Below are 25622 nucleotides of genomic sequence, written 5' to 3'. Positions count from 1 at the left end.
CCTGTTTTAGCATGCTGGATCTGGTCGGCCCTTACACATAGATAAACACACGAAACCACCTAGAAAAATAGACACAGAAAACTGTCAGTAATAATTAACAGGTAAAGCTGCTGCTGAGGAGTCAAAAGTTAAAGGCTACCTCTCCCCTCCCTCCTCCGGAATGCCCTCCTAATGATAGCCTCTATTTCACCCCTGGCCTATGGAAGAAAAATGGCTCTTGTGTAACCCTACCCTACCCTACTAGGTTGATGCATTCCATATGGTGGTGGCAGAAAGTTTTGAAAGACTGTCTGTACCTGCTTTATGTAACCGTAGTTAATAGATTATCTCAGAGTTCCTGTAATCTTAGGTAGTAGATCATCCAAATGTTCCTATAGACACTTATGAATCTTCTGTGACACAATGACCTAAATATGACCTCACACTACGTGCCTTCTTTGTGAAATCTTGGGTAACGCATATCAGTTTGTGAATACGTGACCATAGCTTCACCCCAATGCACCTGCACTCAATTAAATAATTGTAAATTTTCTTGACCTGTGATTGACCCTAGCCCACTCCTCAAACTGTATAAAAACCCTGACTCTCAACTCCTCGGGGCTGCTCTGTTCTTGTATGTTCAGAGAGCCCCAGCATGCTGGAAAAATAATAAACCCTTTGCTAATTGCATGAGAGAGAGTCTCTTGGAGTCGTTCCTTGGGTGGCGGACGTTTCTCAACCATAACACTGCCTGCCTGTCTCTCTTTCTCCTCTCTCCCCTCTCTCCCCCCCTCTCTCCCCTTATCTCTCCCCCACTCTTCCCCTCTCTCCCCCTCTCTCTGATGAAGACCAGGATGAAGTTCCTGGCTCTGGCCTTGCACAGCCCTAGTCACTGTGTCCATCTGGAAAATGAACCAGTGGATGGAAGATCTGTCTTTCCCTCTCTCTGAAACTCTGCCTTTCAAATAAATAAATAAATAAATAAATATTTAACAGACACACACACACCCACCACTACCACCAACTGTCAAAGCAGGCAGGCTTTTGGCCCAGCAGTGAAGTCATGGCTTGGGATGCCCACAGTGTCTGCCTTCTGGTCCTGGCTTTGCCTTCGATCCAGCGGCCTTCCACTGTGCACCCTGGGAGGCCACAGGTGATAAGGCAAGTTGAGCCCCTGCCAACCACACAGGAGACCCACACTGAATTCTAGCCAGGGTCCTGGCTTCAGCCTGGCCTAACTCTGGCTGTTTGAAGGCATCTGGGAGCTAAATGAGCAGATCGAAGATGTCCCTTTTTCTGTTTCTCCTTGTCTCTGTATCTGCCTTTCTAATAAACAAATTTTTAAAAAATGTAACATTTAGCCAGTTTTATCAGTTGCACTGACCTTTGAAGCACAAGGTTCAGTTATCCATATTTCCAAGACTGACTGCACTATCAACAAACACTTTTATAGGATTAGATGAAGTACTCCAGACTCTAAATAGCTACCAGCACATAATTTTATTTTCAATCTGATTGCTACTCATGTAAATAGGTGAGATTTCTGTCCATTTGGAGCTTATTACCCTTAAAAAAAAGTCATGAAATAATCATTTTCCTTGAAAAAGAAATCAGAGAGGAAATTAATTCATTACTAACTTAGAATGTAAAAGACCAAAGATATTCCCCCAATTCCCAACTATTCCATGAATTAAGAGAAGGATATTTTATTAAAGATAGAAAAAATGTCTTTTTTTTTTCTTTTTTTGACAGGCAGAGTGGATAGTGAGAGAGAGAGACAGAGAGAAAGGTCTTCCTTTTGCTGTTGGTTCACCCTCCAATGGCCGCTGTGGCCGGCGCACTGCACTGATCCCAAGTCAGGAGCCAGGTACTTCCTCCTGGTCTCCCATGGGGTGCAGGGCCCAAGCACTTGGGCCATCCTCCACTGCACTCCCAAGCCACAGCAGAGAGCTGGCCTGGAAGAGGGGCAACCAGGACAGAATCCAGCCCCGACCGGGACTAGAACCCGGTGTGCTGGCACCGCAGGTGGAGGAATTGGCTATTGAGCCATGGCGCCGGCAAGAAAAATATCTTTTAAACTTCAGGGATTTCAAATAAAACGCCTTTGTATGTCTTGTGAATTCTTCATAATGTCAATATGAAACATGAGTGAGGGCCAAGCTACGTAGCTTGGCAGGTTAAGGTGCCACTCTCATGATGCCAGCTTCATGTACTAGAGTGCCAGTTCGAGTCCCAGATGCTCCACTTCTAATCCAGCTTCTTGCTAATATGCCTGGGAAGGCCGCAGAGGATGGCCCGAGTACTTGGGCCCCTGCCACCCATACTGGGAGATTAGAATGAAGTTCCTGGACCTGGCTTTAGCCTGCCTCAGCCCTGGCTGTTGTAACCATTTACGGAGATTTAAGATCTTTCACTGCCTCTTCCTCTTTATCACTGCCATCCAAATAGATGAATAAAATAAATAAATGGAAAAAAGTATATAAAGAATAAGTAGTCAGGGGCCAGCACTCTGGCTCACTTGGTTAATCCTCTGCCTGCGGCGCTGGCATCCCATATGGGCACTGGGTTCTGTCCCGATTGCTCCTCTTCCAGTCCAGCTCTCTGCTGTGGCCCGGGAAGGCAGTGGAGGATGGCACAGGTCCTTGGGCCCTGCACCCGCATGACAGACCAGGAAGAAGCACCTGGATCCTGGCTTTTGATCGGTGCAGCGTGGGTTGTAGTGGCCACTGGGGGATGAACCAACAGAAGGAAGACCTTTCTCTCCTTTTCTCTCACTGTCTAACTCTATCTGTCAAATAAAATTTAAAAAAAAAAAAAAGATTTATTTAAGAATAAGTGGTCAAATTTCCATTCAAGCTTGACACACTACCAGCCTTAGTATTATTACACCTAACAATTTGCCTAAACAAATATTAAAATCAGCCCCCTTCCTATTCCTAATTGTCTTATATCTCCATCCTATTCTGAAATGTTTACAGAAGTTGCTGATAAGGAAATCATAAAGCCAGTACTGTGACAATTTTGCCAACATAAATTATAAATTAATTTTAATTTCCATCTTTCAAAAAATTTTGAGACCTGAAGCTAAGCAAAGAAGTGTCACATTAATTGGCATTCAGGAGAATTTGGGGAACTGGAAAGTGAGGCATTTAGTACACTAAAGTTAGAAAAATGAAGGGAAGCTGAATGTATAGTGCCAGGACATGAAATTCGCACTAATTAAGAAAAATTACTGGAGCTGGCGCTGTGGCACAGCGGGTTAATGCCCTGGCTTGAAATGGCGGCATCCCATATGGGTGTGGTTCAAGTCTTGGCTGCTCCAGCTCTGACCCAGCTCTTTGCTGTGGCCTAGGAAAGCAGTGGAAGATGGCCCAGGTTCGTTCGTTCATTCTCTCTCTCTCTCTCTCTCTCTGCCGCTGTGGCCAATGGGGAGTGAATCATTGCATGGAAGACCTCTCTCTATCTCTCTCTCCTTCCTCTGTGTAACTCTTGCAAATAAATAAATAAATCTTTAAAAAAAAGGAAAATCACTAATTACTTTCTGTAGGGTACTGGTTAGTTCAAGATTAATTTCCTAACTTCAGAATGAATATTTTAAACAAAAAGAAATATACAAAAAGAAAACATGTTCATTTGATTCTTGACAATGTCTCTTTATATTAATGCAGTTCCGGATAATGTAAATAATGTATCTACAAATTGCTAAAGCAACAAAATTTGATACCAGCATGAAAATGAATACACCAAAATAAATAAATAAATAAAAAGAACACTAAGAAAAACAAAACCTAAAAGTTTAATAGCCAAAAAGGAGCCAGTATTGTGGCATAGCAGGTAAAACCTCTGCTTGTGAAACCAGCATCCCATACAGGTGCCGGTTTGAGTCCTGGCTGCTCCACTTCAAATCCAGCTCCCTGTTAATGTGCCTGGGAAAGAAGTGGAAGATGGACCAAGTGCTGGGGCCCTTGCACCCATGCAGGAGACCCTGAGGAAGCTCCTGGCTCCTGGCTTTAGACTGGCTCAGCTTCGGAAGTTGTGGCCATTTGGGGAGTAAACTAGTGGATGGAAGACCTCCTCCCTTCCTCCCTCTCTTTCTCTCTCCCTCTCTGCCTCTCTGTCTCCAGCTCTCATGGTGAACTCTGTCGTTATTCAAGCAAATAAATATTAAAAAAAAAAAAAAAAACAGGCCGGCGCCGCGGCTCACTAGGCTAATCCTCCACCTGCAGCGCCAGCACACCGGGTTCTAGTCCCAGTCAGGGCGCCAGATTCTGTCCTGGTTGCCCCTCTTCCAGGCCAGCTCTCTGCTGTGGCCTGGGAAGGCAGTGGAGGATGGCCCAAGTGCTTGGGCCCTGCACCCGCATGGGAGACCAGGAGAAGCACCTGGCTCCTGGCTTCAGATCGGCGCAGTGCACTGGCTATAGCGGCCATTTGGGGGGTGAACCAACAGAAGGAAGACCTTCCTCTTTCTCTCTCCCTCACTGTCTAACTCTTCCTGTCAAAATAAATAAATAAATAAATAAAATAAAAATAAAAATAAATAACCAAATAGGAACATTTAAAATAAACACTATTGGAGCCGGCATTGTGGCACAGTGGGATAACTTGGGGCCTGCGACGCCTACATCCCCTATGGGCACCAGCTGGTGTCCTGGCTGCTCCACTTCCAGTCCAGCACCAGGGAAAGCAGAGCAGGACAGCTCAAGTGCACCCATGTGGGAGACCCAGAAGAAGCTCCTGACTCCTGTGTTCAGCCTGGCCCAGCCCTGGCCATTGCGGCCATTTGGGGAGTAAACCAGCAGACAGAAGATCTCCACCCCCCCTTCTATTTCTGCCTTACAAATGAATAAATACATCTTTTAAAAAATTAAGTGCCCAATAACATTTTCTACAGGAACAATTTCATTAAAAGTAAAATTTATAGCATTATAAAATAGCAGAATATATATTTTACAATTTAAATGCAAATTATTCTAGCACATTTTTTTTTTCAGAGAGAAGAGAGGCGGGGGGGTGTGGGGGTTAGATCTTCCATCTGCTGGTTCACTCCCCAATTGGCCGCAACAGCCGGAGCTATGCCGATCTGAAGCCAGGAGCCTCTTCCGGGTCTCCCACGTGGGTGCAGGGGCCCAAGGACCTGGGTTATCCTCTACTATTTTCCCAGGCCATGGCAGAGAGCTGGATCATTAGTGGAGCAGCCATTCTCGAACTGGCACCCACATGGGATGCTGGTGCTTCAGACCAGGGTGTTAACCCACTACGCCACAGCGCCAGCCCCTCTAACACACATTAAATACATGGCATTCAACCCTGGATTTACCAAATTTACAAATCTTATCGGTTAAATAAAATGGTAGATTCCAGTAAGTTTTTCATCAGTTAAAGACAGGATAATAAACCCTCCAGGCACAAAAATATTGTTGTAGAAACTGATTAAAATATATTATTTGTCAAACTGAAAAGGCAATTACTCCTTAAGACTACATGAGGGGGCCAGGGCTCTGGCAATGTGTTAAGCCTTCGCCTGCGACACCAGCATCTCATATGGGCACCTTCTTGTCCCAGCTGCTCCTCTTCTGCTTATAGCCTGGGTAAGCAGCAGAGATGCCCCAAGTACTTGGGTCCCTGCACCCATGTGGGAGACCTAGAAGAAGCTCCTGGCTCCTGGCTTCGGATCGGCACAGCTCCAGCCGTTGCAGCCATTTAGGGAGTGAACCAGCAGATGGAAGACCTCTCTCTTTGTCTCTCCCTGTCTGTCCGTAACTCAACCTTTCAAATAAATTTTTTAAAAATCTTAAAAAAAAAATACTACATGAGGATTTTTATTGATAGAACTACAGCTAGCACCAGCATTGTGACACAGCGGGTTAAGCTGTTACCTGCAATGCCAGTAGCACAGGTCATAGGTGCCGTTTCAAGTCATGGATACTCTGACACAGCTCCCTGTGCCTGAGAAAGTATCGTAAGATGGCCCAGGTGCTTGGGCACCTGCCATCCACATGTGAGATCAGATGCAGCACCTGAATCCTGGTTCCAGCTTGACCGAGCAATAGTCACTACAGTAATCTGAGGTGTGAAATAGTGGATGGAAGGTGTCTCTCTCTTTCCCGCTCCCTCTCTCCCTCTCTCTCCCTCTCTCCCCCTCTCTCCTCTCTCTCTCCCTCTCTCTCTCCCCTCCCTCCCCACCTCCCCTTCACTTTCTGCTATCCTGCCTTTCAAATAAAATAATTTTTTTTAAAAAAGCCTACAACCTCAAAACTTAAGAATTGAACAAACACTCTTTGAATGCTGCTGATTTTCACAATTTGGAATGTGCTGTATTTGAAAAAATATATGTAATGATTGGGGCCAGCACTGTGGCATAGCGGGTAAAGCCGCCGCCTGCAGCACCGGCATCCAATACAGGCGCCAGTTTGAGTCCCAGCTGCTCCACTTCCAAACCAGCTCCCTTTAAAGATCCTGGGAAAGCAGCAGATGATGGCCCAAGTGCTTAGGCCCCTGCGCCCATGTGGGAGACCTAGAAGAAGCTCCTGGCTCCTGGCTCCGGCCTGACCCAGCCCTGGCCACTTCGGCCATCTGGGGAGTGACCCAGCAAATGGAAGACCTCTCTCTCTCTCCTCTGCCTCTTCTGTAACTCTGCTTTTCAAATAAATAAATCTTTTAAATATATATATATAGGTATATGTATATATATATATATGCAAAGATTACTATATAACTGAGAATAGAATAAAACTAAACCTTAACATACTGAACTCATGAATTTAAATTTTCTGTTTTCTATTTTGAACTTTAAATATAAAATCACAGGGCAGGAAATCAGTGAATTAATCTCAAATGCTTGCTGTCAGTTAACAAGGGACCAACTCAGGCACGAGCACCAAATGATTAATTCGGCTCTGCCTTGTTTTGCTTCTAAGACCCCACTGGTTATCTATAGGGAAAGGTTAACAGCCTAAGTGACATTTTTAATGAGTCTCCCAGCACTTAAGGTCTAAACCACACATTTGGAAACCAATAGCATTTGGGTCAAGTTCAATACACATGGTGATGTTTGATAGTATTACTTAATTTCTAAAGTGCTTTAAAATGCTTACTCCGATCTAAAAACAATTTTAAAGGAATTTTCTGTCACCTCTCAGAATCCAGCATAGTCCTAAAAATATAGGTACACAAACATTTGCTAAATGAATTTTTTTTTTTTTTTTTTGACAGGCAGAGTGGACAGTGAGAGAGAGAGAGACAGAGAGAAAGGTCTTCCTTTGCCGTTGGTTCACCCTCCAATGGCCGCCGCGGCCTGCGCGCTGCGGCCGGCGCATCGCGCTGATCCGATGGCAGGAGCCAGGAGCCAGGTGCTATCCTGGTCTCCCATGGGGTGCAGGGCCCAAGCACCTGGGCCATCCTCCACTGCACTCCCTGGCCACAGCAGAGAGCTGGCCTGGAAGAGGGGCAACCGGGACAGAATCCGGCGCCCCGACCGGGACTAGAACCCGGTATGCCGGCGCCGCTAGGCGGAGGATTAGCCTAGTGAGCCGCGGCGCCGGCCTGCTAAATGAATTAAGTTAATTAATATGGAAACAATACTTTTCCAGGGCAAGTTAACCCAGCACTGGGCTTTTGAATATGGGAATTAAAAATAGGTATGACTCAGTCACCTTTTCCTGTCAACTTTTTTTAAATTGGTCATTTTCTATTTCCAAAGCCAACACCCTAATTCAAGCCTTTACCTCCTCCAGTTCCAGTTAGATGTTATACGTTCACTGTTCTACACTGCACGGTACGTAGCTTCCTTTCAGCTTAATCTTCCTAACTCAAACCTTTGCACATGCCATGCCCTAGCTGAAAGCCTTCAACACGTGGCTCAGTGTTTCCACCAACGTTCTCCACAGCCTGCTCGCGACCTGCCTCGCCAACCTCAGACGCTGTCTAGCAGCCACACTTCACACTCTGCATCCTTCTACAATCCTGCTTCCACACATGTCCAAACGCTACCTCTCTACTTTCTGCTTTTCTCTGAGATCTCCTGGTGACCCCACAGAAACAAGTCACCAGGAATTCCGAAGCTTCAAGGAAACAGATCTGTCAAAATGATGGGAACTTTGACTAGGGCCCCAACGCTAGGAAGAAATCCCAGACCTGACCAAAACTTCTGACCGCAGCCTCACGAGATCCAATAAGAAGGCCCAGCTAAGCCATGCCCAGGCTCTGGGCCCTCTGAAACTGTGAGGTAATGATATGTGCTGTTCTAAGACACCAAATAGTTTTGGTAACTTGTTGTATAGTAATGGAAAAGGAATACACTCTCTCCCCTCATTTTTTGCTCTAAATCATCTTAATTTGCTGGAACAAATAATGTAAAAATGTCAGAGTAAAACATTTTAAAGTCCTTTCCTTTTTCCATTCTTCTTCACTTCCCTGTCCTCTGTCTTTCCTTCTCCCTCTAACACACATACAAATTTATAAACATAGAACGTATCTGATTGGTAAAGAAATAGCATTTATCATGACAAGATTACTTTATAGAAATATATTTCATCTGTAAAACCGAGGTAACAGGAGCACCAGCCTTACAGGAATGGGGGATTAAATGAGTTCGTATAGATAGGCAACGTAAGCCCTTGCTCCTCGAAGTATGGTATAACCAAGAACAGTAACGTCAGATAAGCTTTTGAGAAATGTTTATCAGGGCCGGCATTGTGGCGCAGTGGTTAGAGCCTCGGTCTGCAGTGCCGGCATCCCACATGGGTGCTGGTGTGTGTTCCAGCTGCTCCTCTTCCAATCTAGCTCTCTGTTATGGCCTGGGAAAGCAGGAGAAAATGGCCCAAGTCCTTGGGCCCCTGCACCCATGTGGGGGACCTGAAAGAAGCTCCTGGCTCCTGGCTTTGGATCAGCACAGCTCTGGCCAATGCAGCCATTAGGAGAGTGAACCAGTGGATGGAAGACCTCTGTCTCTGTCTCCACCTCTCTCTGTAACTGTCTTTCAAATAAATAAATCTTTAAAAAAAATAAAGAAATGCTAATCAAGCCCCAATACAGACCTAAAAATTAGGACTTCATTTTAACAAGATCTCCACATAATCCATGGGCATGTTTAAAGTGTGAGAAGCACTTCTGTAACCAACACCTGCCACAATTAGTGCTGTACGGTTTTTTGTTCTAAAACAGCTAATTTCTTTTAACATCATCTATCATCTTTTCATTTGAGTATCAAGAATTTTAATTTCTAAATTTTTTCTATAGTCATCCTTTTCCCTAATCAGATCATGAATTCAGCAATTAAAAGAAAGTAGGCCAGCACCGCGGCTCACTAGGCTAATCCTCCGCCTTGCGGCGCCAGCACACCAGGTTCTAGTCCCGGTCAGGGCGCCGGATTCTGTCCCGGTTGCCCCTCTTCCAGGCCAGCTCTCTGCTGTGGCCAGGGAGTGCAGTGGAGGATGGGAGACCAGGAGAAGCACCTGGCTCCTGCCATCGGATCAGCGCAGTGTGGCGGCCGCAGCGCTCCAGCCGCGGCGGCCATTGGAGGGTGAACCAACGGCAAAGGAAGACCTTCTCTCTTTCTCTCTCACTGTCCACTCTGCCTGTCAAAAAAAAAAAAAAAAAAGCAAACTGCTGAATTTGAGTCTATTTGGCCCTTGGTTATGAATTGGAAGCAGTATTAGATAGTTCAGAGTCATTAAAATCAGGGAGAAATTTTTCTTTAAAGACTTACTTATTTGAAAGACAGAGTTAAGAGAGAGACAAGAGAGAGAGCCAGACAGAGAAATCATCCACCTCCTAGTTCTCTCCCCAAATGGCCACAACAGCCGCAGCCAGGCAGCTCCAAAGCTGGGAGCTTGGAACTTCATTCAGGTCTCCCACATGCGTGCAAGGGCCCACGGGCTTGGGCCATCTGCTGCTGCTGTCCCAGGTGCATTAATAATGTCTGAGCTCAGAAGCAGAGCAGCCGGGACTCGAACCAGCACCCATATGGGATGCTGGTGGCAAAGACAGTGGTTTTACCCACTAGGCCACAGGGCTGACCCTGGGATAAACTGTTTTAAGCTAGCACTTAACTGATTCAAGTACCCAAAAAAAGTGTACTATGCTAAAGCTAAAAACTACAATCACTTGTTAAACTGACCTAAGGTTGCCGTGAAGCAGCACTTTCGCAGTCACTTCGGCATGGGTCTTAAATGACAGCACACTGTTTTGCTATTTGTTGCCACAAGTATCTCATGCTTGCAGCTGACAATCCACAGCACACACAATCAATGCATGTATGAGGTCAACAAACAGAAGTTCACATGAAGAAGTACAAAGTGTACCTCGAGTTTCAATAGCAGAACAATTTAGAACATTTGAGAATGCATAAACGTGACAAGGTAATTTAAAAAGAATACCTATAACGCTGCGTTGATAAGCTTAACTTTCTGCTAAGATTCCTTACATTCAAATTAATGCCCTTTAACACAGTTCATTTTTTGAACACCACTTGAAAAAAATATGCATATACTTTTAATTCATTTTACTTTAGATCTTTCCCAGAAAATTAAGAGTAATTTTAGTCATTTTAAGTCTGTATCCATTTTTTAGTTAAATTATAGGCTAAGGCAAGACAATTTAGAATGACTTGAACTTCCACTTTTGCTTTGACAGGCAAATTGTTGAAAATAATTAAATAAAAGAATACTCCAATTCCCCTCAGCAGGAAAACATTTCTATGCCACCTCCACTTCTAACTTTTGATGTCTGCGTTGACAAAAATGTCAATTACAGAACTAATAATAAAGTATGTTGAATATGAAATGCCTATATATAAAAGAAAAGAAACTATTACTTCCTACTCTGTGATTTTTGTTACTTTTTTTATGTAGGTGATGGCTAATAGATTTTTCAAAAGACAAGGTGACATCTCCAATAGTGAAGAATTGTTAAGAACAGAAGAGAAAAAATGTCAAAAACAGACATTTGACAACTTGCCCTGTTCAACATATATATGACAAACTGTGATTTTTATGTTTTTTATACTTTCAACTACAATCCTAGAAATGTTAGTTTTTCTAGTCACTCTCAGTGTTGAATGTTGTTGAGTCATTATAAAAGGAAAGCATCCATTATGCATTCATTATTATTTGTTCATTGATTTAGTATTACCAATACTAGGTACTGAACTGGCAAGAGCTCGTTCAGAAGGGACCATTCAAGGAAAGAGCGGAGAAAGAGGGGAGGGTGAGAACCATGTGGCTATCTGGGGGGAAGGAAGAGTTCCATGTGTTTGAAGAACAACAAACAGACAAGGAAGGAATTCGGAATTCGAAAGGCTGAGACTAGTAGGAGATAAGTCAGAAAAGTAAATCAAGATAGCAAGCTTGTGCCTGCCTTAGGGAACTATGGGACAAGAACACTGGCTAAGTACAATGAGAAGCCACCAAAGACTTTCAAGACAATGAATAATGTGATATGACAAATTTCAAAAGGGTGACTGTGGTTGGTGAGTGCCTCCAGGGGAGGAGCCAACGGTGGAAAACAGGATACTGCCTTGGACATGTCAAAACAATCCAGCACAGGAATGATATGGCCAGCTAAACGCTGGATTCTAGATTTCCTATATTTGGAGCCTCGAAGCTGCTGCCTGTTCACTAGGGAAGCCTGAAGATTGGTTGGAGAGAGAATCAGCCTTCATTTCCTTCACAAGGAACACACACTGTCTCCATACAAAGGCAAGCAACCATTTAGGAGTCGAGTTCTGAAATACATCTCCATTGCACATTTACACAGCCTTCTGCCCAGAATAAATGCAGGAACGAGACGCACTACAGTTTCTGTAGTCTCTCCTGAGTGTGTGCGGAGTCTTGGATCTATGGACAGCCTTTGAAACTACCAGAAATACATAGAATCTACTAACACCCACTCATCCTTCAGATCTCGTTAATCCTGGCCAATCTGTGACTTTCCCCAACCAGGACAGAACCTCATGTTACTTGCAATACTGGCTTTCCCACTCTTTCACCACAAAAATTAACAATACTTAGCAAACATGCTTTTTCCCATGCCCTTTCCCAAATCAAGTAAGCCACCTCCACTAGGGAAAACAAAGCTGGATATCCTGCTTGCTCTACTGTAACAAAAGTACCTCAACAATAAATCAGTGGTAGGAAGAAGCAGAGGCCAAAACACCACAGATGCCCAGATTCGTACGTGCGGTTTGGTTAACTTGTCTTGAAGAAATATGTCTCAATGTGTTGTGTGATTTTTGTCACACGCCAAAGTCCTGAAATGGTTGTTTTTAACAAGTTTATCCACTCATATCAGCACTTTTGTGATAACCTGGATTTGCCATGCTCCTCACTCCGCTACTCTGCATCAAATACACTTTAAATGTAATGTTCCTGAGTAACCTACTAAAAAATGTTCAGAGAAAATATTTTGAAACATTTCTAAGTATAGAAACTGCCATTATGCTAAAATCACTATTTTCTTTTGACTGTTAAGATGCCTTTGTTGAAATGCTTACTCAGGTGGACTTAAATGACAAAAGCCCTCCAAGCACAGTAAATAGTCTTTGCAAAGACACAAAAGCATGTCAGGACACTGAATGGTGGGTGAGTGAACTCCTATTTTTAGCTCTCTCTAACTACAAATAAACTCATCTCCCACACCCTAAAAATGCCCTCTCTTGTCCAAGAATAATCCAGTATTTTCAGTCCACTCTCCTTGTCTTCCTATCAAATTTCTTGAAAGATTAATCCAAATACTGTTCTCCCTTCTTCACCTCCAGTCAATCCTCAATTCATTATTCCTTTGAGGCTTCTCTCTCAGCTTTAGCTCAATCACCTTCTTCGGAGGTCAGTGACCTCCCAAACTAACCAAATCCAGAGAGCAGCTTATCTCCCTGAAGCTCCCTGCTCACCTGCCAACAGGGCAGATCACTCTTCCCTGGACAACGCCCGCCCACTCCTGAGTCTGGCTCCTCCCATCTGGAGATCCTTCCCCTGATCTTTTTTTTTTTTCAGATCTTTACCTGCAGTTTTCTCTTCCTGAACCTACACCCTTAGCATTAGGGATCTCCTAACACCTACTTTAACTCATCTCCCCAGTATTGTTCCCTAAGATCATCTCAACCACTGTCATTGCTTCAAGCTGAGGACTCTCAAACTTTTATCTCTAGCTCTAAGATTTCTCTGACAGTTACAGGTGATTTCGAATAACTGAAAAATAGTTCCACATTAACAGTCCACGTGAACTCAAATTCATCAATGCCCAAAACTGCATGAATCTTATCCCCACCTCCAAACCAACTTTTCTTCTTCCTATGTTCCGTAATTCATTCATTGGCAGCAAGAAAAATGACTTGAGGTGAAAACCTCTTCTCACCCCTTCTATTCTGTCGCTGGCAACAGCCAATCCCTTAATGAATCTCACTAATCTTACCTCCAGAATACTCACACATCTGGCTTTGCTCTCCCTCATTTCTTGTGTTTCATGACAGACACAACTCTGTCAAGACAAGGCCATCAGAATGGCTATGTCAAAAGTGAACCTGGTGCTCTCTGGTCAGACTAAAACAAAGCACAGACTTTTCAAATGTTTCCCTACACCATTTTAAGATATTGGCAGTTGGTGTTTCTGGATATTTTACTGATTAACAAGTCAAAACATGGGGCTGGCGCTGTGGTGTAGCGGGTAAAGCTGCCGCCTGCAGTGCTGGCATCCCATACGGGCGCTGGTTCGAGACCCGGCTGCTCCACTTCTGATCCAGCTCTCTGCTATGGCCTGGGAAAGCAGTGGAAGATGGCCCAAGTCCTTGGGCCCCTGCACCCACGTGGGAGACCTGTACCCACGTGGGAGACCTGGAAGAAGCTCCTGGCTCCTGGCTCCAGATCAGCGCAGCTCTGGCCTTTGCAGCCATTTGGGGACTGAACCAGCAGATGGAAGATTTTCTCTCTCTCTCTCTCTCTCTCTCTCTCTCTCTCTGCTTCTCCCTCTCTCTCTGTGTGTGTAACTATGACTTTCAAGTAAAATAAATAAATCTTTAAAAAAAAAAAAACAAGTCAAAACTGTGGGGGTTTTCTGCTTAACATTACTTGTAAAGGTATCCATTTCCTAGCAATGTTGTTTTTCCTAAATAAACTTTCAAATCTTATGGCCCCTAAAGTACCCTCACCAGATCTTAAAATATCTTTCCAAGCCTTGAACGACACTGATAAGTTATCATACAAAATGTATGGGAAATTAATCGAAGGTTTTGGAGAGAACGTTTCGGTTTCCAGGGTTTTTCGACCACTGCTCCTTTAAGGGAGTATGTATGGCTAACATAATTCAAATATCCTATACTCACAGTTTATCTGTATGCTCAAAATCATCCTCTGAAAATGCGTAACAGTAGCAGTTGTAACATTTATATACAGGATATTGTAGATATTAAGTCTTCAGAATATTTATCATATTCTAGATATTCTGGATCTACGACTGAAGAACTGGGATAAAAGGATACAACATAATACAATATGAAAAAGTAACATTAAGTTCTATCTTCTAAAAGGCATTGCTTGGGGCTGGCACCGTGGCACAATGGGTTAACGCCCTGGCCTAAAGCGCCAGCATTCCATATGGGCACCGGTTCGAGACCGGCTGCTCCACTTCCAATCCAGCTCTCTGCTATGGCCTTCGAAAGCAGTAGAAGATGGCCCAAGTGCTTGGGCCCCTGCATCAGCGTGGGAGACCTGGAAGAAGCTCCTGGCTCCTGGTTTTGGCCAATTGGAGAGTGAACCATCGGATGAAAGACCTCTCTCTCTCTCTCTCTCTCTCCCTCGCTCCCTCTCCCTCTCTTCTCTCTGTGTAACTCTTTCAAATAAATAAATAGATAAATAAAATAAAATACAGCATGGTTTGTGGAGTTATACGGCCTTGAATGATTCACTTACATTTTTAACTCTATTTCTTCACATGAAGTATAAGGATAATAATAGTTATTTTTCAGAGCTAATATGAATAAAATATGAAAGTAGGTTTATTAAATACCTAATACATTATATGATACCAAATAGACCCTTAACTCATGCTATTACTTATGTATTTGAAAGGTAGAGTTATAGAGAGGCAGGGAAGAGAGGGAGCGACAGAGAAAAAGAGAGAGAAATCTTCTATCTGCTTGTTCACTTCCCAAATAGTCACAATGGCAGGATCTAGGCCAGGCCAAAGCCAGGAGCCTAAAACTCCATCCAAGTCTGCCACATGGATTTATAGGGGCCCAAGCACTGTGTGTGTTAGCAGGAGTTGGACTGGAAGTGGAGAAGCCAGGCCTCAAGTCACCACTAATATGAGATATAGACAATGACTGTGTACCACAACACCAACCCCCTCAAGTTTTCCTTTTTCAAACTTAGTAGAAGTGAAGAATTACTTTACTGAATTGAAGCAAAAGACAGAATTATGTGATACTAAATTATATAATATATTCTTGATGAATAGCACCTCTGATTCTATTAATTTTGTTCTTTCTCAATTCTAGTGCTGTATCTTTCATCTTTAAAGAAAGGGTATTTTTGTATGGCATTACATGAAGTTTTGTATTCAAATGTCTGTGGAAGATACTTGTCACACTTATGTATTCTTCTTCCTGAGCACACAGCTCAATTAATTTACCCATACATCTCTGTTTTGCAGGAAGTAATGCGCAGAGTTTGTAGGTACGACTCAAAAGTCACCTACGCTCTCTTCCCATTCGTGTCAGCTGGGATGCAGACGAGCCCAACAGCATTCTTGGAAGTCTTATATAAAATAAAGTGAAATCACACAACAGAAATAATGGGAACATTTGGGAGGTGAACCAACAGGAGGAAGACCTTTCTCTCTGTCTTTCTCTCTGTCGCTCCCCCTCTTCGCGGAGGAACGACACAGGACCCTGCGCTGTTCTTTCGTCTGCTCGGCCCTCCCCGGGTTTGCTGCTGGTTCTTCCCGGGTTGGCTACTGTCCCTTCCACCTCCGTGGAAGGGCAGTTCCCCCTGGCCACATTCCCCACTTCCGCAGGGGAGCGGCACACCGCCGGCCGGCTTTCTCGGGGGTTGCACAGGTGTTCCTTCAGCTAGATGTTCCCCATAGATGTTCCTGGTGCATGCCGTCTCTCTCCTCCTTTATAGTCCTCCTCCGCCAATCCTAACTCGGCTGCCCACACGCCGAGCACGCTGCTCTCCAATCAGGAGCAAGTCCTACAGTTTATTGGTTGAACTGGAGGCAGCTGTGCGGAAGCTGTTTACTTCTCTCCCAGCGCCATACTGTGGGAGAGCAGATGCATAGAATAAGTCTTAATTCCAGTAACTCAGTCCAGTCTGGGCTGCTCCCCACACTCTCTCCCTGTCTAACTCTGCCTGTAAAGACAGAAAGACAGACAGACAGACAGAAAGACAGACAAAAAGACAGACAGACAGAAAGACAAACAGAAAGAAAGAGACAGAAAGAAAGAAAGGAAGGAAGGGAGGGAGGGAGGGAGGGAAAAAGGAAACAGGGCCTTATGACTCCAAAGCTAAGAAATGTAAGGCATGGTGGCTTCCTACCTGGTCTCTTAAGCTATACATCTGGCAGAAGCAGGTCGTTATAACATAAGAACACACAAATAGATCTACAGGGAAGCTTGCCTGGAAAGGGACCTTTTTTATTATTATTATTCAACAACTAACCCTTATTTTGGTAACTCTGTAAGTGAGGGTCTGGGAGGTTCTCCAAGTTTTCAGCACCACCCAATCAAATTTTCAGATGCCTACATTCCAAGACAATATTTGACTTTTCTTTTTTTTTTTTTTAAGATTTTTTATTTATTTATTTGACAGGTAGTGTTACAGACAGTGAGAGGGAGAGACAGAGAGAAAGGTCTTCCTTCCATTGGTTCACCCCACAAATGGCCGCTACAGCTGGCGCACTGTACCGATCTGAAGCCAGGAGCCAGGTGCTTCCTCCTGGTCTCCCACGTGGGTGCAGGGCCCAAGCACTTGGGCCATCCTCCACTGCCTTCCTGGGCCTCAGCAGAGAGCTGGACTGGAAGAGAAGTAACCGGGACTAGAACCCAGCGCCCATATCAGATTTCTGCGCCAAAGGCAGATGATTAGCCAAGTGAGCCAGGGCGCCGGCCCCAATAATATTTAACTTTTCAAAAGAAACTCTAAGTCAGAATTCCCCATACAAGCCTCTCCCTAATTCCGAGCTCCCAGAAGCTATACCAGATAATAAATGCTTTCTGCCATTAAATCTGCCCCCCCCCAAAAAAAGAAAAGCAGTGAAGAAACAAAATGAAATAAAACTTGGATCTCCATCTCCAACCATATATAAAAATTTAAATAGATCATAAACCTAACCGTAAAATTTAACTTTAAAACTTCTAGGTAAACATGGGAAGAAGAATGTTTTAGTTAGACAAAGATTAGACAAAAAACAAAAGAACACAAATCATAAACAAAAAAATCAGCTTTATAAAAATTAAACTTTATATTTAAAAGACATTATTTAAGAATGAAAAAGCAGACTAGAATAGGGGAAATATTTCCAAAACATTTGGTAAGGAACACTTTCCATAATATATATAAAGAACTCTTAAAATCAGTAAGATAGGGGCCGGTGCTGTGCCACAGCGGGTTAATGCCCTGGCCTGAAGCGCCAGCATCCCATATGGGCACCGGTTCTAGTCCCAGTTGCTCTTCTTCCAATCCAGCTCTCTGCTATAGCCTTCAAAAGCAGTAGAAGATGGCCCAAGTGCGTGGGAGACCTAGAAGAAGCTCCTGGCTCCTGGCTTCGGATCAGCGCAGCTCAAGCCGTTGTGGCCATCTGGGGAGTGAACCAGCGGATGGAAGACCTTTCTTTCTCTCTACCTCTCTCTGTAACTCAGTCTTTCAAATAAATAAAATAAATCTTAAAAAAAAAAGCCAGTAAGATAAATAACCCAATTTTTAAAATGAGCAACATATTTAAAGAGTCACAGACCAAGGAGATACATGAATCTCAAATAATCACATGAAAAGACAAAAAACACTAATCATTAGGGAAAATGTAAATTATCTGACAAGCTCTACCACAACATACTCACCAACATAATTACAATTTTTTAAACTGATAATGACGACTGTTGGCAAGAACACGTAGCAACTGACTATGTTGCAGGTAGGAACAGAAAATGGCACAGTACTTTGAAAAGTAGTTTGGTAGTTATAAATACATACTTATCCTAAGACCCAGTCAATACAGTCCTAGGTATTTACCCAAGTGAAATGAAAACATACATTCATCAATGAATTATGTTCAAATATTCACAGCAGCTTTATTCATAATAGTCAATAGCTGGAAACAACCCACAGGCTCATTAACTGATGACTAAACAAATCATGTCACATTTATACAACAGATTACCTCAACAAAATGAAATCAACTACTGATGCAACAGAGAAATCTCAGAAGCATTATGCTATATGAAGTCAGATACAAGACTACACATTAATTTTTTATTTTTATTTATTTATTTTTTTTACAGGCAGAGTGGACAGTGAGAGAGAGAGACAGAGAGAAATGTCTTCCTTTTGCTGTTGGTTCACCCTCCAATGGCCGCCGCACTGCGGCCGGTGCACCGCACTGAACCGAAGGCAGGAGCCAGGTGCTTCTCCTGGTCTCCCATGGGGTGCAGGGCCCAAGCACTGGGCCATCCTCCACTGCACTCCCGGGCCACAGCAGAGAACTGGCCAGGAAGAGGGGCAACTGGGACAGAATCCGGCGCCCCGACGGGGACTAGAACCCGGTGTGCCGGCGCCACAAGGCGAAGGATTAGCCTAGTGAGCCACAGTGCCGGCAGGACTACACATTAATTGATTTCACCTACATGAAATTGTAGAAAAGGCAAAATTATGCAGATAGAAAATAAATCAGTGGTTGCCCGGAATCACAGGTGAGATGGAAAGGATGGACTATTAAAACAAAAATTACAAGGTAAGTTTTCTGAGGTAATGGAAACATATTATATTGTAATTCCAGTGGAGATTACATAGATGTACTAATTTTCCAAAACCCCATGAACTGTATGATTCAAAATAAAATTATGCCTTCACAAAGTTTATTTTAATGGTTCTGCTGTATAAAAACACCAACAAAATTATTAGACAAAAACCAGTCCAATGTACTGTTTTTCAGAGTGAGAAGTATGAAAGAAGAGATTACAACTGGTGACTCATATACCACAGCGGACAGACACATCTTAGAGTGACCGAGACTTGATTAAACAATAGAAAGGCAGGAGAGTGCTGAGTAGGGGAATAAATGTTAGCGACCTACTAGATATTGTGATGACTAAGGTTCATAATAATGCAGTGTATTTTTTGAAACAGCAAAAAAAAAAGATTAACAATGTTTTCACCACAAATAAAGGACAAGTACATAAGGCGATAGATGTTAGTATGATTTAATCATACCAAAAAGTACGTACTGAAATATCACCATGTATTGAATATACCATATGTAATGAAATCATATATATATATATATATATATATATACTATTTGCCAACTAAAATAAAAATAAATTTTAAAACAAAAAACAAAGATGGGACCAATCACCTCTGCTAAAGAGGATATGCAGATGACAAATAAGCATATGAAAATGTCCACCATGTGTCAGCAGGGAATTAGAAACTCAATGAACTATGAGGTATCACTATACACCTACCACGGTATATACGGTATACACGGCTGGAAGCGAAAGGAAAGACAACATCACCAACACCGACAGGATGCAAGAGAGAGAGCCATTGGAGCTCCCATTCACAGGCAGCAGGAGTGCAAAATGGCACTGCCACAGCGGAAGAGAGTCTGGCTTCTAACAATCACACTCCTAAGGAGTTACTTAGATTAGTATGATGTGCACATAAAACTCCATGTAAGAATGTTTATAGTATCTTCATTTTATTGCCCCAAACTGGAAGGAATTAAAATAGCCTTCAGTAGATAAACAACAACAACAAAAAACCCTACTACATCCATAGAATAGAGTATTATATAGCAATAAAAAGACATTCGGTATCAAGCCACAGAAAGACAAATTTTTAGGACAATGAGGCATTGTGATAACTTGGTAATGGTGGATATACTGCATAGATTTGTCACATCTCAGGGCTATACAAACACAAAGACTGAAACCTCACAGGAATTGTGTACTGTTTTAATAATCTATCAATATTGGTTCATTAGTTACAACAAATGAACAGTAACCACACAAAATGTTAACAAGGGAAACTGAAAGAGGGGAAGAGATAACAAGGACTTTGTATTTTCTGCTCCATTTCCTTGAAACCCAAGACCAATCTAAGAAATGACATCAATTATTTTTTATAGAAATTAAATACCCACTTTAATACAGTTTGGCAAAATTTCATGTAAATTAGAAAGCTGAAAGATAATACTGCAATCAGTGGCTGATATATGGGGTACTTCCAAAGTTCATGGGAAGGGAAAACAGATTCAAAGAATTTTGAAATGCTCTTTTCAAAGATGGCATAAATGCAGACATTTTCCCCAAAAAGTCTGAGTCTAGAAGCAGACATTGTAAGAGCTTCTCAAAGTTCAGATCTACTCCTTAGCTCCAGTTTCTATGAAAAGAGTACCGACCACAGAGCCCAATGACATGCGGCTCTCAAGGGCTGCATCAGCATCTCTCAGTAGCATCTATGCAGTAAGCGGGGCAGACATCACACTACTTCAGAAAGTGAGTGGTGAAGCACAAAGCACACAGCAGCAATACAAACTCAGAAAAAGACCAATATTAAGTGAGAAGAGAAATACCACATTTCATAGAAATGCGGGAAAAAAAAAAAGCAGGAATGTGGCCAGCACTGTAGTGTAGCAGGTGAAGTCGCCACCTGCAGTGCTAGCACCCCATGTGGGCGCTGCTTCAAGTTTGAGCTGCTTCACTTCTGATCCAGCTCTCTGCTAAAGCACCTGGGAAAGCAGCAGCAGATGGCCCGAGTGCTTGGGCCCCTGCACCTGCGTTGCAGACCCAGAAGAAGTTCCTGGCTTCAGACTGGCGCAGCTCCGGCCATTGCGGCCATTTGGGGAGTGAACCAGCAGATGGGAGATTTCTCTCTCTCTCCCTCTCTCTCTCTACTTCTGCCTCTGTAACTCTTCCTTCAAATAAATAAATAAATCTTGGGGCTGGCACTGTGGCGTAGTGGGTAAAACCACCATCTGTGGTGCCAGCATCCCATGTGGGCACCGGTTCAAGTCCCATCTGCTCCCCTTCCGATGCAGCTCTCTGCTGTGGCCTGGGAAAGCACTGAAGGATGGCCCAAGTCCTTGGGCCCCTGTACCCACATGGGAGACCCTGAGGAGGCTCCTGGCTCCTGGCTTAGGATTGGCCCAGCTCTGATCACTGTGGCCATATGGCAAGTGAACCAGCGGATAGAAGACATCTCTTTCTCTCTCTATTTCTCTCTCTGTCTCTGTCTCTCTGCAACACTTACAAATAAATAAATAAATGTTTAAAACATAAAACATAAAGCAGGAAGAAAAAAACAGCAGAATGATGCTGTCAATTTTAAGTCAGCAGATAAAATGACACTGTAGATGGCACAATCAGACAACCAACTGAATCAAATCTCCAGCAGAAAGCAAAGTCTAGCCTGAGAGTGGCACAGACTGGGAATGAGTACCATCCTTCCTTTTCCTGTGCACATACACATATACGCCTTAAAGATGGTTACTGGCCATGTAAATACAGGGAAAGTTCAAGCTCAACTTCTTACCCTCGTCCGCCTCATCCTCCTGGGGTGACATTGGTGCCCCTCCACTAGTAGGAGTGACTGGCTCCTCCTTGTCAGACTCTCGTTGTAGACTCACCACCTCATATATGGCATCTCCAGCACTGGTGTGGCCTTTCCCTTCAGACTGAGAAAGATAAAACACATATTTAAACGTTAAAGACCTGAAGGAAATACAGAGGGATAGCATCTCAGTGACTCACTAAAAAAGAGTTAAAATGAAGAGCAGCAGATCATGTTGGCTCTTCAGCAGGTCTGAGGTTAACACATCTTTTAGGGTGCATTATTACTCACATGACATTCAAAATATACATAAACACATGGTTCCTCAAGCATTAGGTCAACAGACACGATAAAACCTACTAGCTACTCTGAGAGAAGCCAGTTCCAATCAGAAAAATCTGAGACACCACAGGTCCTGGGATAGACAGAGAAGCCACTGATGCTAGACTTTTTCTTAAGATTTATTTATTTGAAAGGCAGAGTTATAGAGAGGTAGAGAGAGAGAAAGAGAAAGAGAGAGAGAGAGAGAGAGGTCTTCCATCCACTGGTTCACCCCCCAAATGGCCACAACAGCCAGAGCTGGGCGAATCTGAAGCCAGGAACCAAGAGCTTCTTCCAGGTCTCCCACACAGGTGCAGGGGCCCAAGCATTTGGGCCATCTTCTACAGCCTTCCCAGGCTGTACCAGAGAGCTGGTTAGGAAGTGCAGCAGCCAGGACTTAAAGAGGTGCCCATATGAGATGCTGGCAATGCAGGTGGTGGCTTCACCCATGATGCCACAGCACCGGCCCCAATGCTAGATTTTTAGAACTGACTACCTCATATTGCTGCAGAGATCTATCAGCACACCCACCAGCTAATTCATGGAAGTAGCCAGTTTTTACCTTATAAACTGTCGGGATCCTATGGATGGGTACAGAGTTTAATATCAAGATGGCTGCATCCCATATTAGAGTTTCAGGTCCACCGTAGGGTGACACACCTGTGTCTGGAGCTAGACCTACCCTGCAGGACAGCATGGCAGCCGGCCTCGGTGGCCAGTGAATGTGCTCAAAGCAAGCTGAGATGGGTGCCAAAGAAGAGCCTAGTGTGGTAGTCAAATGGAGTGAGGCTAGAGCCACCCCGCCCTGAGGGGAGAAGACAGCTGCTCACAGACAACAAGCAAGATTTTTTTTATCCTTCTCTTTTTCTTTTGTTTTGCTGGTAGCTTTCAAAAAGGCATAGATTGGTTTTGTTTCACAGTTTCTGGCTTCAAGGACTTTGGTGTTGTTGCTAGTGCAATGTAATAAGAGAGATAAAACAGATTTACAAAGAGGAAAAACTCCTAAGGATTCTAGATTGGTTGTAGTATGGTTCAAAGACAATTTACGTGCTTTCTAAGGTCAAGTTTTTAATTAGTTTCAGCAGCTAAAAAAATTCTAAAACATTTCTCCTTGTCCCTGGGCCTTATTGTACAAGCTTTCAATTGCTAATTCTGAATTGGAAAACTGCTCTGGTTGCTCAGAGACGTATTAGTGTCAGAGAGGAGGAGCTTTAAACATGGAGGATGCTCTACTTCCTGTCGTGGAGGGTGGAACTTCCGCCCTCACAGGAAAATGGGCACAGATTCCGCCCCAAGATGGCGGCCCCCATGAACCACCACATGCTACATGCCTGGTTAATAGAGCAATGCATATTAAATCATGTTCTTATTATTTTCACTTCTGAAGTGAGATTTTAACAGTCTGGAATGGTGTTTCACCTCTGAGTGGGATTCTAACAGTCTGGAATGGTGTTTCTCAGACTGGATGGTTTATATTTGGTTTGTTTCACCTCCGAGTGGGATTCTAACAGTCTGGAACGGTTTTTTCTCAGACTGGGTGGTTCATATTTCCTTGCTATAATACATATGCATTAAACTCTATAATAGGTATAGTAGCTCCAGGATGTTAGATTACTGGTTAGGATAGATTATCAGAGATATAACTGGGCCAAAGCTTAGCCCTATATACCTCCTGTCTCCCCAGGTTACAAGGTGATTTAACTATGAGTAGTTCTACAACTACTCCTTTGGAGACTCCCTGAAAGATCTTCACTTGATAATTGGGAGACCCTTCGACTAGATGGGATTAAGAAATTATAGCTAATACAATGTATCCATGTGAAATGCTAAAGGATAATTAAGCTCATGAAGAGCTGTGTCTGTTTTTATTTTCTCAGGTCCTACGGAGAGACTGTAAAGCTGTATAGCTCTACATGCATTCTTACGGACTTACTTCTAAGAGTACAGTTTAAAATTTGCTATGGGATCACAAATCCCCTTGGGCTAGATGGTAATGATACAATCTTAAGTTTTAAAGTGATCATATAGGTGGGATTAAGTGCTAAAGTGATCATGTCAATAGGATCAAGTGTTAACTACTAATAGTAAATAAAGTTAAAGAGGAGTAAATGCTCCAACATGGGGAGGAGTCTGTACAGCAGACTCACAGAGCGGCAATTGCCTTAAGTAGCACTCAGTGACCTCAACATCAGCCCGAAAGGCATTCTCGTCTGGCTAAAAAGGCCCACAAGAGCATTTCAGGTGTGGAAAGCCCAGACACTTGTGCAAAAAGTGTCCTTATGTGAAGAACCTGCCTTGGAGACCCCAGTAGAGAATAGCCATCAAAGCAGGATGTACTTTTCTTTGGAGGGGGAGAGAACTTCCACTTTGCTTATGGCCTTGTCTGAATACTGATGGAGTTTGTGAAACTCAGAAGGCTTCCATAGCCTAGGCAGCTCATGTCAAGAGCCTTGGGTGATCACTGACGTCACACCTAAGTGTTATTTTTTTTTTAATTTTTTGATTTTTTTTTTTTTTTGACAGGCAGAGTGGACAGTGAGAGAGAGAGACAGAGAGAAAGGTCTTCCTTTGCCATTGGTTCACCCTCCAATGGCCGCCACGGCCGGCGCGCTGCGGCCGGCGCGCTGCAGCCGGCGCACCGCGCTGATCCGATGGCAGGAGCCAGGAGCCAGGTGCTTTTCCTGGTCTCCCATGAGGTGCAGGGCCCAAGCACCTGGGCCATCCTCCACTGCACTCCCTGGCCACAGCAGAGAGCTGGCCTGGAAGAGGGGCAACCAGGACAGAATCCGGCGCCCCGACCGGGACTAGAACCCGGTGTGCCGGCGCCGCTAGGCGGAGGATTAGCCTAGTGAGCCGCGGCGCCGGCCTCTAAGTGTTAATTATTAAATTAACAACAGGAGTCACTGCATACTAACTTCCCATGTAGGACCTCTGTTCTCAAAAGAACTACAGTATTAACTTTAAGGGCAAAACTTAATCCCAAAGATTTAATTTGTTCAATTATGATATTATGCATCGTAAGTTCTAGTTATATCTAAGTGTCAAGCTCCACTGCCTGTATTCTTATGTATTTCTTTAAGAGCTCTTGTTTTTTTAATGAAAATGCCTACAAACACCATATAACAGAATCATATATTTTCACTAAGATACAGATATATACCATCACATGAAAAAAAAAAAGTATTTCCAAGCAGCTTCTATTTGCCGCTGCACCAGGTGAAAGTCAAGCCAAAGCAGAAGAGAACTGTTTAGAAAAAAAAACAAAAACCCTGCTTTCCAAGGCTTTTTATTTCCCTATTACCTTATAAATACTCCACAACTTTGTTAATCTTTATCTTTCAGCAATTAGAACAGCTACTCTCATTATTCACTTACTCTTGGTTTTTACTAATTAATTTCTATTTAAATAGATTTAAATCAACATTTCTCTTCAAAAACAAATTTTTGCCGGCACCACCGCGGCTCACTAGGCTAATCCTCCGCCTTGTGGCGCCAGCACACCGGGTTCTAGTCCCGGTCAGGGCGCCGGATTCTGTCCCAGTTGCCCCTCTTCCAGGCCAG

General features: G+C 43.5%; 1 protein-coding gene across 11 annotated transcripts in view; it reads right to left on the bottom strand.

Annotated features, from left to right (window-relative positions):
* RABGAP1L (RAB GTPase activating protein 1 like) overlaps positions 1–25622 on the bottom strand; it is a 788918-nt gene that overhangs the window by 591319 nt on the left and 171977 nt on the right. For all 11 annotated transcript variants that reach the window (XM_070077150.1, XM_070077152.1, XM_070077147.1 and 8 more), the window contains one exon: positions 21723–21864. In XM_070077150.1, coding sequence (XP_069933251.1) covers positions 21723–21864 — 142 coding nt within the window. The remainder of the gene's footprint in view (positions 1–21722; positions 21865–25622) is intronic.

This window comes from Oryctolagus cuniculus, chromosome 7 (assembly GCF_964237555.1).
Source record: "Oryctolagus cuniculus chromosome 7, mOryCun1.1, whole genome shotgun sequence".
In the NCBI taxonomy this organism is placed as follows: domain Eukaryota; kingdom Metazoa; phylum Chordata; class Mammalia; order Lagomorpha; family Leporidae; genus Oryctolagus; species Oryctolagus cuniculus.
This window is presented reverse-complemented; position numbering and strand designations above follow the sequence as displayed.